Raw genomic sequence first — 17,737 nt, forward strand, 5'->3', positions numbered from 1 at the left:
ACGTTAAAACAACCTTTTCTGCCCCAATGGTGGACATACATAAAAATGGCGGCCTCCATGCACTTACCACATGCCTTGTTTGCGAAGTTCACTGATGCACTTTGCTAACTGTCTTTTTGTTGTTTCTCCCACCACCAGCGAGCTAATGCCCTGCCTTCCTAGAGAGGGCATCTTTGCTGTGGACCTCATGCTGAAGAAGGGCAGTGCCCAGGCCACAGAGGGTGCCATCTGGCAGTGGAGGGACGACCGGGGCCTGTGGCACCCCTACAACCGCATCGACAGTCGCATCATTGAGGTAAAGAACAGACATGCTGCTCCATTATAGGGACTTTCTTTTCATCCAGACTTGGGGCCCAGAGTTTTTCCTCTTCAGGTTGTCTGGGAAAACTATTGGCCCTACTTATACTACAACAAAGTAGACCTTCTTCGTATGTTGTGAGCTGTGTGAATCCCCTGTGCAGCCCAGTGTTACACTAACGTCTGGGGGTGTCTGGTTCTCTCTTCCTCTCCAGACGGCCCACCAGAACGGAGAGGACGAGATCAGCCTGTCCACCCTGGGCCGCGTCTACACCATCGACTTCAACTCTATGCAGCAGATCAACGAGGACACTGGCACAGCACGGGGTATCCAGAGGAAACCCAACCCCTTAGCCAACCCCACTACTGGTGAGAGACACCACCATTACTTCTAGTGATAGACATTATACTACATCAACTGATGTTCTACATCAAGAGGCAGCGCTTGAAGCATCTCTTTGTAAACTTTTGTGAAATTGAACAGGCTACTTTGTTTTTTGTTCCTGTGTAGCTGATGGAATCCAATTTCTCCTTTTGAGTCAAAAGAACTATCAAATCTTACATGAGTTTTCCCCTGTCTGTCCCCCAGGGGGTCACCAGGAGGTGAGGCGGGAGGATGCACGGGCCCAGCTGATGAAGGAGGACCCTGAGCTGGCCAAGTGCTTCATCAAGACCCTGTTCGGGGTGCTGTACGAGGTGTACAGCTCGTCGGCTGGCCCAGCCGTCAGACATAAGTGCCTCCGAGCCATCCTCAGGATCATCTTCTTCGCCGATGCCGAGCTCCTCAAGGACGTGCTGAGGAACCACGCTGTGTCCAGGTGAACTTTTGCCCACAACCTTGGGGTGCTCTTGAGTCAAGATGTCTGTCTCCATGGACACAAAGCAATAGCCAGTACAGCTTGTCTTTACACTACACCTGAACCTCAGCATTTGTCTGTTTCCTTCTCCCAGTCACATTGCCTCCATGCTGTCCAGCCAAGACCTGAAGATTGTAGTTGGCTCTTTGCAGATGGCTGAGATCCTCATGCAGAAGCTGCCCGACGTATTCAGTGTCTTCTTCAGAAGAGAAGGTAATGGATCCTGTCTACGTCTCCTCCCCAGAGGAGCTGACCTGTAATGATCCAAAACACCTGCTGAAACGCAGCTCTTTTCTAGCACCAGGAGAGGACCTGTTATGATGGATCCTCCACTGCTATTTGAGCTTCAATGTATTTCAGCGAAGTCAGAAAATTGATGTCACACCGCAATGTACTTTGTCATGGACCATAGAAAGCTGTTTATCCAGCTAAATGTCATAGATTTTCCCTGATTTATTGAATCACAATTTCTTACACCATCCTCTTCAATATCAGAGAATCGTGAAAAGAGGAATTTCAATGTATTCCATCTCCCCTCCAGGTGTGATGCACCAGGTAAAGAACCTGGCTGAGTCAGAGGCCTTCCTCACCAGTCCCCCAAAGGCGTGTACCAGCGGCACAGCTAGCTTGTGTACCACCACCATCAGCACTGCGACCACTACGGCGGCCTCCAACGCCACCCCAGACCTGGGCTCGCCTAGCTTCCAGCACAGCATGGACGACTCACTAGACCTCAGTCCACAGGGGTGAGAACGAGTACTAAATGCATGTGAATGTGCACGTATGATAGGTCAGATATACCACACAGAAGTACACTCTCACGCTCCTCCATGGAACAACATTCATCTGTCCTTCTCTCCTAGGCGGTTAAGTGATGTGCTGAAGAGAAAACGTCTGCCTAAGAGAGGGCCCAGAAGGCCCAAATACTCTCCTCCCAGGGACGACGACAAAGTAGACAATCAGGGTAATTGTTGTTATTGGAACTCTCCTACAATCTCTAAGACTGGATGCAAATGGTTCTCACAGGTGACACTAAAGCTAAATGTCACTGATACATTTGTAGCACTAAAGGTAAAATTCCTTGACCAAAAGTATGTGGACACCTGAACACCTCATTCTAAAATCATGGGCATTCATGTGGAGTTGGTCCCCCCTTTGCTGCTATAACAGCCTCTACTCTTTTGGGAAGGCTTCCCGCTAGATGTTGGAACATCCATTCAGCCACGAGCATTGGTGAGGCCGGGCACTGATGTTGGTCGGTTAGGCCCTGGCTCACATTCGGCGTTCCAATTCATCCCAAAGGTGTTTGATGGGGTTGAGGTCAGGGCTCTGTGCAGGCCAGTCAAGTATGGACCTCGTTTTGTGCACGGGGGCATTGTCATGCTGAGACAGGAAAGGGCCTTCCACAAAGTTGGAAGCGCAGAATCGTCTAGAATGTCATTGTATGCTTTAGTGTTAAGATCTCCCTTTACTGGAACTAAGGGGCCTAGCCTGTACCAGGAATAACAGCCCCAGACCATTACTCCTCCACCAAACTTTACAGTTGGCACTAGGCATTGGGGCAGGTAGCGTTGCATCTCCTTGCATCCGCCAAACCCAGATATTGGTCCGTCGGACTGCCAGATAGTGAAGTGTGATTCGTCACTCCAGAGAACGCATTTCCACTGCTCCAATGGCGGCGAGCTTTATGCCACTCCAGCCGACGGTTGGCATAGGGCATGGTGATCTTAGGCTGTTGTGCGGCTGCTCGGCCATGGAAACCCATTTCATGAAGCTCCCGACGAATACTTCTTGTGCTGACGTTGCTTCCAAAGGCAGTTTGCAACCGAGGACAGACTATTTTTACGCGCTTCAGCACTCAACGGTCCATTTTGTGAGCTTGTGTGGCTTACCACTTCGCGGCTGAGCCGTTGTTACTCTTAGACATTTACACTTTACAATAATAGCACTTACAGTTGACTGGGGCAGCTCTAGCAGGGCAGAAGGTTGAGAAGTTGGCATCCTATGACGGTGCCACGTTGAAAGTCTGAGCTCTTCAGTAAGGCCATTCTACTGTCAATGTTTGTCTATATAGATTGCATGGCCGTGTGCTCGATTTTATACACCTGTTAGCAACGGCTATGGCTGAAATGGACAAATCCACTAATTTTAAGGGACGTCCACATACTTTTTTGTGTAATGTGTGTGTGTGAGTACTGAACCAAAATATAAACGCAACATGTAAAGTGTTGGTCCCGTGTTTCATGAGCTGAAATAAAAGATCCCAGAAATAAATAAAAGCTTATTTCTCTCAAATTGAGCACAACATTTGTTTACATCCCTGTTAGTGAACATTTCTCCTTTGCCAAGATAATTCATCCACCTGACAAGTGTGGCATATCAAGAAGCTGATTAAACAGCATGATCATTACACAGGTGGACCTGTGCTGAGGACAATAAAAGGCCACTCTAAAATGTGCAGTTGTCGCAACACAATTTAAAAAATATATATATTTTACCTTTATTTAAACTAGGCAAGTCGGTTAAGAACAAATTCTTATTTTCAATGACGGCCTAGGAACAGTGGGTTAACTGCCTTGTTCAGGGGCAGAACGACAGATTTGTACCTTGTTAGCTCGGGGATTTGAACTTGCAACCTTTTGGTTACTAGTCCAACGCTCTAACCACTAGGCTACGCTGCCGCCCCGGTCTGTCGGACAATACCACCAATGTTTTGAGGGGGTGTGCAATTAGCATGCTGACTACAGGAATGTCCACCAGAGCTGAATTTAGTGTTCATTCTCCACCATAATCCGCCTCCAACGTCGTTTTAGAGAATGTGGCAGTACATCCAACCAGCCTCACAACCGCAGACCACGTGGAACCACAGCTGCCCAGGACCTCCACATCCGGGGGGGGGGGGTGCTGAGGAGTATTTCTGTCTGTAATAAAGCCCTTTTGTGGGGAGAAACTCATTCTGATTGGCTGTCCCTGGCTCCCCAGTGTGTGGCCCTATGCCCACCCATTGCTGCACCCTTGCCCAGCATGTGAAATTCATTAGATTATGGCTTAATGAATTTATTTCAGTAGACTAATTTCCTTATGAACTGTAACTTGGTGAAATACTTGCACTTTGCGTTTTATGTTTTTGTTCAGTAATATAAACGTGTGGGTTTTTTACTATGACATTGTTTTGCGTTCGTTCAAATCAACAAAATTCAACACTATGTTATCTGCAGCCAGCCACTACTCTGGCTTGCCTGTTCATTACTAAGTGCAAGAGCAACTTGACATATGGCATCGTTGGTCTCCATGCCTCTTTGTGCCTGGACTCCTGGTATATCGGTCGTGACAGACATTTATGCAGAATGCAAACTGACACCGTGTGATTTTCTTGACCTAAAATAAATAAATGCCTCGTGACTAGACTCTGGTGTCTATTTCAAACTACTGTAGCAGTGTTTCCCAAACTTGGTCCTGGGGACCCCAAGGGGTGCAAGTTTTGGTTTTTGCCCTAGCACTACACAGTTGATTCATATAATCGACTAATCATCAAGCTTTTGATTATTTCAATCAGCTGTCTAGTGCTAGGGCAAATACCAAAACGTTCACCCCTTTGGGGTCCCCAGGACCGAGTTTGGGAAACGCTGAACTATAGGGTATCATTTGAGACAAACTTTGTCATGTTTCATCCTGTGACTAACTGTTTTCCTGTTTCTACAGCCAAGAGTCCTACCACTACTCAGTCCCCCAAATCCTCCTTCTTGGCCAGTCTGAACCCCAAGACCTGGGGCAAGCTGGGTGCTCAGACCAACAGCACCAACTCTGAGCCCTCTCGCACGGCCGGGGTGAGCGGCCTGGCACGCGCCCCTCCCAAGGACTCAGTCTCCAACAACAGGTACGTCAAAGACTAATGTGGTGGTGGTGATGACAACATTGTTGATTTTCTAGCAGTGTTGGTAGTACTGATGATAAAGTTGGTAGTTGTGGTGACCTATAATAGTAGTGTTGGTAATTATCATTAGCTCGCTCAGAATGTTATTAGGCTTGCGTTCATTCAGAAAAATGGTGTGAAACATTAATTTCAACGGAAACAGTGCTGTTCTGAAAGATTGAAAATCGTGGAGGGGTTGGGTTGTGCAAATATGAGGATTCAAAATGCACCGCTCCCCCCTTTTTTTATTTTTTTTATTATTTTTTTATTTTTTTAATTAGTCACTCATTGCTTCAAGCTACACCCCAACACACAGAGCAAACGTACTGTTCAAGTCAGTTCAAGAACATTTAATGTTTTGGGGAAGGTGTCGTTCAATAAAAACTGTCAAGTAATGTTGCAAGTGTTTTTAATCCAGGGGTGTCAAACTAATTTTGCCCTGCATTCGGCATTCCCCGAGGTCCTGAGAGCCGCACTTAAAATTGAATGTGTTCACGGGCCGGATCTGGCACTTGAACGTATGTTTGGCACCCCTGGTTTAATTGATCGTGCTTTCAATTCCTCCTGGGTCCAAGCTCTCTCCCCTCGGACAACCTCCTCCAATGGGTTTTGAGAGGGACTTACGGAATTAAGGACTGGAGGAAACAATCTTTTGACAGCTTGTAATATCTTTAGACAACCCTGGTGGTTGTGATGATAATGATAGGGTCCACCCCCACAGGGACAAGATCAAGGCTTGGATTAAAGAACAGGCCTGTAAGTTTGTGGCCCGCTACTTCAACACTGAAAAAATTGATGGCAGCAACCCCGCACTGAATGTACTCCAGAGACTCTGCACCGCCACGGAACAGCTCAGCCTGCAGGTACTGTACTCCACAATAGTCTCCTGTGTTGTAGTGTTGTCGCTTTGAAAGTAAATACATACTCATTAGTTGACATCTTGGAGTCTGCTTTGCTGACCTTGTTCGCTAATACTAATTTGCAAAAACGGTTTGTTATGCTGTGCTGTTTTGATGGTACAGGGTACTATCTACATTGCTAGCTAATGACAAGGTCATTAAGGTACGGTAGTGAGTGACTTGGGATATGATAATAACATTCTTGACTGCTGTCACACACACCCCCCTAGATGGACGGTGGCGTGGAGTGCCTCGTGGAGATCTGCAGTATCGTGTCAGAGTCGGATGTGTCGTCTTTCGAGATCCAGCATAGCGGCCTGGTCAAGCAGCTGCTGCTCTACCTGACCTCCAGCAGTGACCGTGACCTGGTCAGCCGTGACGTCCGCCTCAAGAGGTTCCTGCACGTCTTCTACGGCTGCCCGGTAAGTCTGTGTTCGGCTGGGCAGAAGCACAGAACTTGAATGAGATTCTGTTTCCTGTGGTCAGAAGCTCGTCTTTTGCCAGATGAAGACTTTCCTCCTTTCTCAGTATCCAGTGACTGACAAGGGAGCCAACTCCAGTCTATAAGGCCATGTAGACAGAGACTGGAGCTCAAGGCCCTAGTTATTGGCTATACAACTCATGGCTCTAAATGCAGTATTAAGCCAGTATGAGGGTTTGCGCTCAGGCTAGAATGGATGGCGGCTGCTGTGTAGGAGTAAAAATATCTAGACTTCAAATGGTACTCTCTCAACAAGGCCCCGCCCTCTGAGTTTTGTGACCTACTTGAGTATTGCATGCATCTATTGCTTATTATATTGTTATGTAGCCTAGACCAGTGTTTCCCAGCTCGGGTCCTCAGGTACCCACAACAGCACACATTTTGGTTGTCGCCCCGGACAAAAACACCTGATTCAACTCATTGAGGGCTTGATGATTAGTTGACAAGTTGAGTTGGGTGTTTTTGTCCGAGGCTACGACAAACATGTTTGAGGGACTGGAGTTGGGGAAACACTGGCCTAGACGTTGTCTTTTATTTTTTTTATTATGTGACATTTGAATTGTCAAATTTTTTTTTAATGGTCTTCTACATATTCCCTGTTATTATACATTGACTTCGTATTCGCCATTATCTAATGAACTATAGCTGCTTGCTCCAGTTACGCACAGTAGGTGTCTTAAGTACATGTCTCCTTCATTTGTTTGTACAGCACAGATGAAGACAAGGCTGAAACGTATGCTCCTTATTTATACTGAACAAAAATATAAAGGCAACATGCAATCATTTCAAAGATTTTACTGAGTTACAGTTCATATAAGGAAATCATTCAATTGAAATCAATTCATAAGGCATTATCTATGGATTTCACATGACTGGGGATACAGATATTCATCTGTTGGTCACAGATACCTTAAAAAAGTAGGGGAGTGGATCACAACCCAGTGACCACCGTTTGCCTCATGCAGCGCGACACATCTCCTTCGCGTAGAGTTGATCAGGCTGTTGATTGTGGAATGATGTCCCACTCCTCTTCAATGGCTCTGTGAAGTTGATGGATATTGTCGTACACCTCGATCCAGAGCATCCCAAACATGCTCAGTGGGTGACATGTCTGAGTATGCAGGCCATGGGATAACTGGGACATTTTCAGCTTACAGGAATTGTGTACAGACACATCCGACATGAGGCTGTGCATTATCATGCTGAAACATAAGGTGATGAGTGGCACGATAATGGGCCTCAGGATCTCGTCACGGTGACGGTGCATTCAAATTGCCATCCATAAAATGCAATTGTGTTTGTTGTCCGTAGCTTAGGCCTGCCCATACCATAACCCCATTGCCACCATGGGGCACTCTGTTCACAACGTTGATATCAGCCAACTGCTCACCCACACGACGCCATACATGTGGTGTGCAGTTATGAGGCCGGTTGGACATAATGCCAAATTCTCTAAAACAATGTTGGAGGCGGCTTATGGTAGAGAAATGATCGTTCAATTCTCTGACAACAGCTCTGGTGGACATTCCTGCAGTCAGAATGCCAATTGCACACTCCCTCAACTTGAGACATCAGTGGCATTGTGTTGTGACAAAACTGCACTTTTTTTTCCTTTTTTCTCTCCCAGCACAAGGTGCACCTGTGTAATGGTCATGCTGTTTAATCAGCTCCTTGATATGCCATACCTGTCATTATCTTGGCAAAGGAGAAATTGTCTCTAACAGGGATGTAAACAAATTTGTGCACAAAATGAGATCTTTGTGTATGGATAGTTTTTTTTTTTTTATATACAATTATAATTTTTTTTCAAGCATGGATTACATTAAGTGTGTTATTTTTGAGTCTCGGCCTCCTTGGGTTTTTCCTTTTCATGGTTTAGTGCCAGAACCATTTGAACACTAAATACAGCGACACAATTGACTGCTAAACCATGCTTTGTCAGCTTTTTTTTTTTTTTTAACAGTGGAGTTCAACAATGGTTATAGCTGGTAGGAAACAAATGGAATAAAACTGACAAAAGGAGAAACCACCTAAACTTGTCCAATAATAAATGCTTATATTCATTTTCTGTTGCAAAATATTTTTATACGGTGTGCCGTAATGAATGCGACCCTAGTCTTTGCATGTTTGAACCGTGTCCCTGCTGTGTTTTGCCCTTCCAAGATCCCGGGGATGGAGCCGGCAGGCCGACTGGAGCCGTCTGAGAATGGGCCCCTGCTGTCACTGGTGCACAAGATGAACAACTGCCTAAGCCAGATGGAGCAGTTCCCTGTCAAGGTGCACGACTTCCCCAGTGGCAACGGCAACGGGAGCAGGTTAGTTCATTTACCTAGTCCCAGCTCTTCCTTCAATTTCTTCCTTTTGTTCCACAAACATTCTCTTAATGTCAGTCATTCACTAGTCCATTCATTAACGTGTGATGCCCATTGGCCCTATTGAAGTCTATGGGTATAGCTGAAGGGGCCTTGCCAGTATTTACCTCTATATCATTGGGATTTTGTCTGGTGTGTGTGTCTCTCCTTCAGAGGGTCTCAGGCCCTGAAGTTCTTCAACACACACCAACTCAAGTGTCAGCTGCAGAGGCACCCGGACTGTACCAATGTGAAGCAGTGGAAGGGGGGCCCGGTGAAAATTGATCCCCTGGCCTTGGTACAGGCCATTGAACGTTACCTGGTCGTCCGAGGTAAGCACTGGGAACTCTCACTTTGCGTTGAGTTACTTACTTAAGCCCTTTCACTCTGTGAGGACACAGGTCACCAACAAATGATCTTCACCCAACTGGGCCACTTTCTCATGTTCCTTACCAGAGTATTTCTGTTCTTCCTTCTCTGTTGGCATAATAGAATGTCTCCTTGTATTGCTAACATTAATGGGTAACATGCTGACGTGCTCAATGGGACTTATCTCTAAAGGTTACGGACGAATCAGAGAGGAGGATGAGGACAGTGACGATGATGGTTCAGATGATGAAATTGACGAATCTCTGGTACATGGCTACAATATCCTTGCAAAATATTCTCAATATTGGATAATACCCCCCCCCCCCCCCCACACACACACACACATTTAACTTATTCTGTTACCTCCAACCCTAACTTGACCGTCTATCCCGGTACAGGCGGCCCAGTTCCTGAACTCTGGCAGCGTGCGCCACCGGCTACAATTCTACATCGGCGACCACCTTCTACCCTACAACATGACGGTGTACCAGGCAGTGCGGCAATTCAGCCTGCAGTCCGAGGAGGAGAGAGAGTCCACGGACGACGAGGCCAACCCGCTCGGGCGGGCTGGCATCTGGACCAAAACCCACACCATATGGTATCCCCTTTTGTGCTGGCTGGCCACACACACACACCAGTCTCTATAGGCTGGACTGGTGAACAAACGCAAAGGACTGATTTTTGTAGTGGGTGGCTGTTAGGCTTGTGCAGTATAGCCACCGTCCCTGAGATGCGTCACACACACACACACCTATAGGCGGCTGAGTTGGTGAACGAATGCAACTAACTGACATGGTGATGTCGTCACTTTCCCCGTGATGATTTACACTCTCTCTCTATATCCCATCAGGTATAAGCCAGTGAGGGACGATGAGGATGGTACTAAGGATGCGGTGGGAGGGAAGAGGGGCCGGGCACAGACCGCCCCCACCAAGACCTCGCCCCGCAACGCTAAGAAACAGGACGAGCTGTGGCACGGTAGGAACCACCACCACTCCTTCTGGGCCTAGACTGGTGGGGTGGGGGTCTGTGTTGTCTACGGGCCTGGAGACTGAGAAGGACCAGTTCTGCTCGTGTATTTTGTAGTGGAACTCTAATGTACTATTTACAGTGGGGAGGAAGTAATTTTTTTTAAACTGCATTGTTGCTTAGGGGCTCGTAAGTAAGCATTTCACTGTAAGGTCTGTTGTATTCAGCATTTCACTGTATGGTTGTATTTGGCACATGTGACGAATAAGATTTGATCTGACCTGCTTCTCCTGCTTGAAACAAGTTGTTAATGGACCTTTCGCAAAGCCCCGCCCCACCTTAGTTGGTACTGTTGCAACCTCGGTCAACGTTTTCGCGAGAAACCCAATTCCCCTTTCAAACCACTGGAGAAAACCCCTCACAATGAGCTCAAACTGTTTTTAATTCTTAAGTTGCTATTGACGCACCCTTGCGTCAATCTAAGTAACATAATTTAAAAATCTGTCAGTTTAAGCTAGATGTTTTTTGGCCTGGGCTGCATCTGCGGTGGCCGATCTACAGCGGTGCTTGTCAGACCATGAGACATCCCAAAAATCGGTCTTCTCACGAAAACATCTGTAGCGGAAAGATGTTCTCCGTTTCCACAAGAGTCATGGAACTTGTCAAATGGTAACCCATACAAATGTATGGAGGTAGTTTTGTGGCAACTAAAGTAAGGGGTTAAATGTCCCCAAAAATATATTTCCTGAGCTTTCTTATCTCCTAGATATAGGAGAGACACTTCAAAACATCTTGACAAGTTTTTGGGGGGCAATTTATGAATGTTACTCAATGCGTTTCTATGGTCTCTAGTAGTAAAGGCCAGATTCAATATTAAATATTTTTTCTTAGTTGAATAACTAAATGATCCTTGGTATAACCATTCCATATGTTAGCATAGTAGAACCAACCCACCCCCAGCTTATACTTTTAGAGGTTACTGCTCAATGAAATGAGACAGTTTACAGTTTACCCCTTGTTTACCCCTAATCGGGAGACTCTTGGCAATGTTGTGGTCATTACACGGAACCTGTCAAATTAAGGTTGTAGTATGGCTAGCCACCAGATGGCTATGAATGCACTGTGCGTGCTGTGAAAGTTGGTAACCACTTTTGGTGCTATCAAATCGTTTGCTATTGTCGACAGCAGATGAGCACTATATTTCGAATATAGCCAATTTAGCTAGCTAACATGCATTTGGAGAGAACCATTTATATTAACCCTATATGTAACATTGTCTTTAAACACCTGCTAAAGTGTCTGTACGCAATGAATACATTTAAAGGAAACCACTATATATTCAAGAGGAGACACCCCCCCCCATAAACACTTTTGGCACTATATAGTTCTGATCCGTGTAATTACACTGTCGGAGATTGGTGCAAATAAATAATTAACTTCTGCTCCTCGGAATGGTCTCGTACGTTGCTAGCTAACAACCACAGTATAATTTTGGATTTGAAAAACACTTCCAACAGGCTTTATTTAATGTATCATAGTGGCATGTACCCTGGTGCACAGTTCAATTATTTAGACAATATTTTTTTTTTTTTAACTGGGAAAGTCAGTTAAGAACAAATTCTTATTTACAATGACAGCCTTCTCCGGCCGCACCCGGATGAGGCTGGGCCAATTGTGAGCCGCCCTATGGGACTCCCAATCACGGCTGTATGTGATACAGCCCGGATTCGAACCAGGTACTATAATGACGCCTCTTGCACTAAGATGCCGTGCCTTAGACCGCTGCTCCACTCGGAAGCACAATTAAACAATATATTTTTTTATACTCTTTTTGCCATAGCCATCCATGGCTTCCAAGGGTTTGAAACGTGAGCTTGTCTGAGGTGTCTGACTACGCTTGCTATCCATCAGCATGCCCAAAATTCTGGGGCAGGGCTTATCGAATGGTCAATTGACTTTTTTTTACCATCAATACATGTGACCTGTGATGACCTGTTAACACAAACCCACAGATATTGGCTGTTTAATCAAATGTATTTTTATATCAGCAGTTGTCCCAAAGTGCTTTTGCGCCAACCCCCTGGCCAAAGGGCTTTCAGTCTATTCTCTACACCGTATTACTTTGAAAGTAGTGCACGCTATAGATCTGACCATTCTATCACCTACACTAAATCTGACCATTCATGTCCTTATCTCATACTAAACATTTTACCATGTCAGTTTAGTTACTACATATCTGGGTCGTATTCATTGGGCACAAAACGTAAGAAAATGACTGTAACAGGAAGGGACTACCTGCCGTTGCTCAATAAGAAATGCTTGTTTTTGTTGTCCATTACAAACAGTTTTTTTGCTACTGTGTGCACTAATGAATATGACCCTGACTTGCTGTCTCTCCCCTCCCAGACGGCGTGTGTCCCAGCGTGGCCAGCCCCTTGGAGATGTACCTTATGTCGGAGCCCCCGGAGAGCATCACCTTCGACGACCCGTCTCTGGACGTCAACCTGCTGCTCAGGGTGCTGCACTCCATTAGTAGTTACTGGTTCTACCTGTACGACGTGAGTAGCCTGTCCTATCCTCCTTCCACCCTGCACATACTGGCTCAAACTTCACTAACTCAACAACATACTGGTCCAATCTCACATAGCACCCTGTAACCTTTTGTAGTGCGCTACTTTTAACCAGTCCACCATGTTGGGAACAAATTGCCATTTGGGACACAACCTGTAGGTCTGCCTCCATCAGATTCCACTGTCTGTGTCATACATGATCTACTTAATGCTAAAAATGTTTTCATTGTCTTAGTGGGCTTATAGGGGGTCAAACACAGTGTACCATCACTATAACTGTCTGCTTGCTAGAGAGACCTCTTAGTGCACACAGTAGCCCCAAATAACTGTCTTATTTTTTTCATTCAAACAATACCTAGCAGCCTGTGTCTGCCTCCCTTTGTGTCAGAGGGGCAGAGGCACTGCGTTGTTGTAGTTCCAGTCGACTGAGGTTGTTGTTTTTTTCAGAATGCTGTGTCTAAGGAGATCATCCCCACCAGTGAGTTCATCAACAGTAAGCTGACTGCCAAGGCCAATCGACAGCTGCAGGACCCTCTGGTCATCATGACCGGCAACATCCCCACCTGGCTCACAGAGCTCGGCAAGACCTGGTAACTCATCAGACTACTTTCCAGCTCATAAACACCCACTGGTTCAGAACACAAAGAAAGCTGCCTAGCTTTTGCTTTTGAATACTAGGCATTACTGGCCTAGTATTCAGTAATGCAATGTCCTCAAACTGCATGTCTAGACCAGGCTTGGGGACAATTTCAAATCAGGAAGTAAATTCCAATTTTCTCTTATAGGCACAAGATTAACCCCCACACAAGGAACTGTGTGTGTACACACACACTAGTTTATTAGGTACTACACACCTTCCACTAAAATTGATCCAGTCACATGGCTAGCTACAATGCATTCAGAAAGTATTCGGACCCCTTGACTTTTTCCACATTTTAAGTTACAGCCTTGTTCTAAAATTGATTAAATAAACAATGAATCTACACACAGTACCCCATAATGACAAGGCAAAAACAGATATTTTTGAAATTTTTGCAAATTTATAAAAGAAAACGCTAACTTATTTACATAAGTATTCAGACCCTTTGCTATGAGACTCGAAATTGAGCTCAGGTGTGTCCTGTTTCCGTTGATCTTCCTTGAGATGCTTCTACAACTTGATTTGGAGTGGTAAATTCAATTGATTGGACATGATTTGGAAAGGCACACACCTGTCTATACAAGGTCCCACAGTTGACAGTGCATGTCTAAGCAAAAACCAAGCCATGAGATCGAAGGAATTGTCCATAGAGCTCCGAGACAGGATTGTGTCTAGGCATAGATCTGGGGAAGGGTACCAAAATATTTCTACAGCATTGAAAGCCCCGAGAACACTGGCCTCCATCATTCTTAAATGGAAGAAGTTTGGAACTACCAAGACTCTTCCTGGAGCTGGCTGGCCGGCCAAACTGAGCAATCAGGGGAGAAGGGCCTTAGTCAGGGAGGTGACCAAGAACCCAGTGGTCACTGACAGCACTTCAGAGTTCCTCTGTGGGGATGGGAGAACCTTCCAGAAGGATAACCATCTCTGCAGCACTCCACCAATCAGGCCTTTATGGTAGTGGTGGTGGCAGCATCGTGCTGTGGGGATGTTATTCAGCGGCAGGGACTGGGAGACTAGTCAGGTTTGAGGGAAAGATGAACAGAGCAAAGTACAGAGATCCTTGATGAAAACCTGCTCCAGAGTGCTTAGGACCTCAGACTGGGGTGAAGGTTCACCATCCAGCAGGACAACGACCCTAAGCACACAGCCAAGACAACGCAGGAGTGGCTTCGGGACAAGTCTCTGAATGTCCTTGAGTGGCCCAGCCAGAGCCCTGACTTGAACCCGATTGAACATCCCTGGAGATGTAATATTTCAGTTTGTAATTTTTAATACATTCGCTAAAATTTTTAAGCCTGTTTTTGCTTTGTCATTATGAGGTATTGTGTGAAGATTGTTGAAGGGGGGAAAAAACGATGTAATACATTTTAGAATAAGGCTGTAACGTAACAAAATGTGGGAAAAGTCAAGGGGTCTGAATACTTTCTGAATGCACTGTATGTATGTAAAGAAGGCATCGAGGCTTTCAGTTACGGTTCGGTTGAATGTTATAATGGGCAAAACGAGTGACCTAAACGACTGAGCGTGGTACGATCGTCTGCACCAGGTGCGCCGATTCAATATCTCAAACTCCCGCACTCCTGGGCTTTTCACACACACGTCCTTGTCTAGGGTTTACTGAGAATGGTGTGACAAACAAAAAACATTGTCAGCGGCTTTCCTGTGGGCGAAAACCTGATGCGAGAGGTTGAAGGAGAAGGGCAAGAATTGTGCAAACTAACAGGCGGGCCACGAACGGACCAATAACAGCGCAGAACGGCATCTCACAATGCACAACTCGTAGATCCTTGTCACGGATGGGCTATTGCAGCAGACGACCACACCAGGTTCCACTCCTGTCTGCAAAAAAACAAGAAGCGGCTCCAGTGGCCACGCGATCATCAACAATGGACAATTGTGGAGTGTAATAGCATGTAACATGACAGCAAGTTCAGTTTTCTTGAGTGGCCTGCGCAGTCCCCTGACCTCAATCCAATTTAGGATGAGATGGAACGGCTGAGCGCTGCATGAATGTATCGCCATCTAATCTGCTGTAACTGCATGATGCTATTACATCAGCATGGACCAACATGTCTGTAGAACGTTTCACCTTGTAGAATTCAGGCAGTTCTGGAGGCTATGGGTGGTCCGACCCGGTACTACACTGAATAAAAAATGTAACAGCAACATGCAGCAATTTCAAAGAGTTACAATTCATATAAGGAAATCAGTCAATTGAGAAATGCATTAGGCCCTAATCTATTGATTTCACATGTCTGGGAATACAGATGCAACCATTTTGGGGTATTTTTTATTTTCAGCTCATGAACATGAGACCAACACTGTTGCGTTGTTTATTTTTGTACCTAATAAACTGGCTGGTGTGTGTGTGTGTATATGCCATGTATTTTGACCAACTATTTCGTTCACTCTCCCTCCTCCCCAGTCCCTTCTTCTTCCCGTTCGACACACGGCAGATGCTCTTCTATGTAACAGCGTTTGACCGTGACCGGGCCATGCAGCGCCTCCTCGACACCAACCCCGAGATCAACCAATCAGATTCTCAGGACAGCCGTGTGGCGCCCCGCCTCGACAGGAAAAAGGTGTTGAATATGTTAGAATGATGTTGGTGTAATGTCACAATCAGCTCAATGCATGCATTTAAAATGCCTTTCTGGAATAGGTTCAAGTGTAGCCAAGAAGAGTGGATGTCCCCAATTACAATTATCCAGCCAGTTCATCTGCTTTTTGTATCCTGCCGACTCCTGTTTGTCTTGTCACTAATTCTTCCTTTCTGCTCGTCTCCAGCGAACGATAAACCGTGAGGAGCTGCTGAAGCAGGCGGAGTCAGTGATGCAGGACCTCGGCAGCTCCAGAGCCATGCTGGAGATCCAGTATGAGAACGAGGTACAGTATACGCATTCACACCCTCATTACAGGGCACTTCAATCACCACCATTTTGAGTTTGTCCCTCTCATAAAAACTAAGATACCGTGTCATTTGTGGGAGTACATTTTGAACATGACCCTAGACTTATTGGATAAAGTTCATCTCTTTTCCTTTTCTCTCTCCTCTTACTCGGTCTCTCACTCTCCCTTTTTCCCCCCTGTCCTTCTGTCAGGTGGGCACAGGGCTGGGTCCCACCCTGGAGTTCTACGCCCTGGTCTCCCAGGAGCTGCAGAGGGCCGACCTCGGGCTGTGGCGGGGTGAGGAGGTCACCCTGTCCAACCCCAAAGGTAACTTTCTACTCCAACCCTCTGGGGAATAGATTTGTCTCTAAATAGGAACTCCTAAAAATGTTTTAGTAGTGATTTCTGTAACAAATAAACTACTGTACAGAAATTTGATTTATTTTAGATGTAAAGGCTCTCCTAATATTTTCCAAAATGCGCCTAGGTAACTGTTTAGTCACATCTTTCTGAGAAATGGGCTCCTGAAGAGGACTTGGCTTTGACACCCACATTGGAACAACTATTCCTCTCCCTAAATCTCCTCTCTTCACTATCTTGATTTTTCTCTCTCCCAGGAAGCCAAGAAGGGACCAAGTACATGTTCAGCTCCCGAGGGCTGTTTGCCGTTCCCTTCGGCAGGACAACCAAACCGGCGCACATCGCCAAAATCAAGATGAAGTTCCGCTTCCTGGGCAAGCTGATGGCCAAGGCCATAATGGACTTCAGACTGGTAAACCGTACCACTTTGTTGTACCTTGGACCTGTCTCCAATGCCAATGCTTCTAGACCTATTTAGTCCTATTGGAGCGGTTTTTACACTTGCATTACTTGACTTAAGCCCCGTTTGCTGGGTTTGCAGGAATAAAGTTGGGTGATGTAACTCCCCTCATACATGCTCTCACCTTTCAAGCAGAGTTTTACGTTCACCAGAACCTCTCAGTGGGGAGCCCTCTGCTGACCTAACACCTCTGTCTCCTCTCCACTCCCTTCCAGCTGGACCTGCCCCTGGGGCTGCCCTTCTACAAGTGGATGCTGCGGCACGAGACATCCATCAGCTCCCACGACCTGGTCAACATCGACCCGGGAGTGGCCAAGTCCATCCAGCACCTGGAGGATATCATCCGCCAGAAGAAGAGGCTGGAGCATGACCTCTCCCAGGTCAGTCCCCGATATACACAACCTCCCCAAACGCAGCTAACCTCAGTCATTACAATTTGTCTTGGGAAATGAGAACTTTGACGGTCTAACAGAGGTCTTTCTCAGAGATGGCGTTCATAGTGGTAGCTATAGTAAGGCTAGATTTACACTTCACTAGACATCCCCTTTGTGACTCCTCAGCACGCACTGAGCAAAGGGCTTCGCAGTCCGCACATAAGTTCATGCGTGTCAGAATTTTCAGCTTTACTCAAGTGTCAGTGATGTTTTGCTAGCCTAACTTCTGAGTTCAACCAGTATGG

The 17,737-nt window shown here is 46.1% G+C and overlaps 1 protein-coding gene across 11 annotated transcripts in view; it reads left to right on the forward strand.

The window, feature by feature from the left end:
• Positions 1-17,737, forward strand: part of LOC115206143 (E3 ubiquitin-protein ligase TRIP12) — a 51,828-nt gene that overhangs the window by 31,455 nt on the left and 2,636 nt on the right. For 10 of the 11 annotated variants that reach the window (XM_029772777.1, XM_029772779.1, XM_029772781.1 and 7 more), the window contains 21 exons: positions 139-295; positions 513-666; positions 887-1,115; positions 1,249-1,367; positions 1,696-1,900; positions 2,018-2,118; positions 4,857-5,031; positions 5,789-5,930; positions 6,197-6,388; positions 8,611-8,762; positions 8,973-9,130; positions 9,360-9,433; positions 9,566-9,765; positions 10,018-10,145; positions 12,543-12,694; positions 13,154-13,296; positions 15,775-15,931; positions 16,137-16,235; positions 16,451-16,565; positions 16,856-17,010; positions 17,274-17,438. In XM_029772777.1, coding sequence (XP_029628637.1) covers positions 139-295; positions 513-666; positions 887-1,115; positions 1,249-1,367; positions 1,696-1,900; positions 2,018-2,118; positions 4,857-5,031; positions 5,789-5,930; positions 6,197-6,388; positions 8,611-8,762; positions 8,973-9,130; positions 9,360-9,433; positions 9,566-9,765; positions 10,018-10,145; positions 12,543-12,694; positions 13,154-13,296; positions 15,775-15,931; positions 16,137-16,235; positions 16,451-16,565; positions 16,856-17,010; positions 17,274-17,438 — 3,172 coding nt within the window. The remainder of the gene's footprint in view (positions 1-138; positions 296-512; positions 667-886; positions 1,116-1,248; positions 1,368-1,695; positions 1,901-2,017; positions 2,119-4,856; positions 5,032-5,788; positions 5,931-6,196; positions 6,389-8,610; positions 8,763-8,972; positions 9,131-9,359; positions 9,434-9,565; positions 9,766-10,017; positions 10,146-12,542; positions 12,695-13,153; positions 13,297-15,774; positions 15,932-16,136; positions 16,236-16,450; positions 16,566-16,855; positions 17,011-17,273; positions 17,439-17,737) is intronic. The other variant, XM_029772783.1, reaches the window with a different exon arrangement.

The sequence above is a fragment of the Salmo trutta genome, chromosome 13 (genome assembly GCF_901001165.1).
Source record: "Salmo trutta chromosome 13, fSalTru1.1, whole genome shotgun sequence".
In the NCBI taxonomy this organism is placed as follows: domain Eukaryota; kingdom Metazoa; phylum Chordata; class Actinopteri; order Salmoniformes; family Salmonidae; genus Salmo; species Salmo trutta.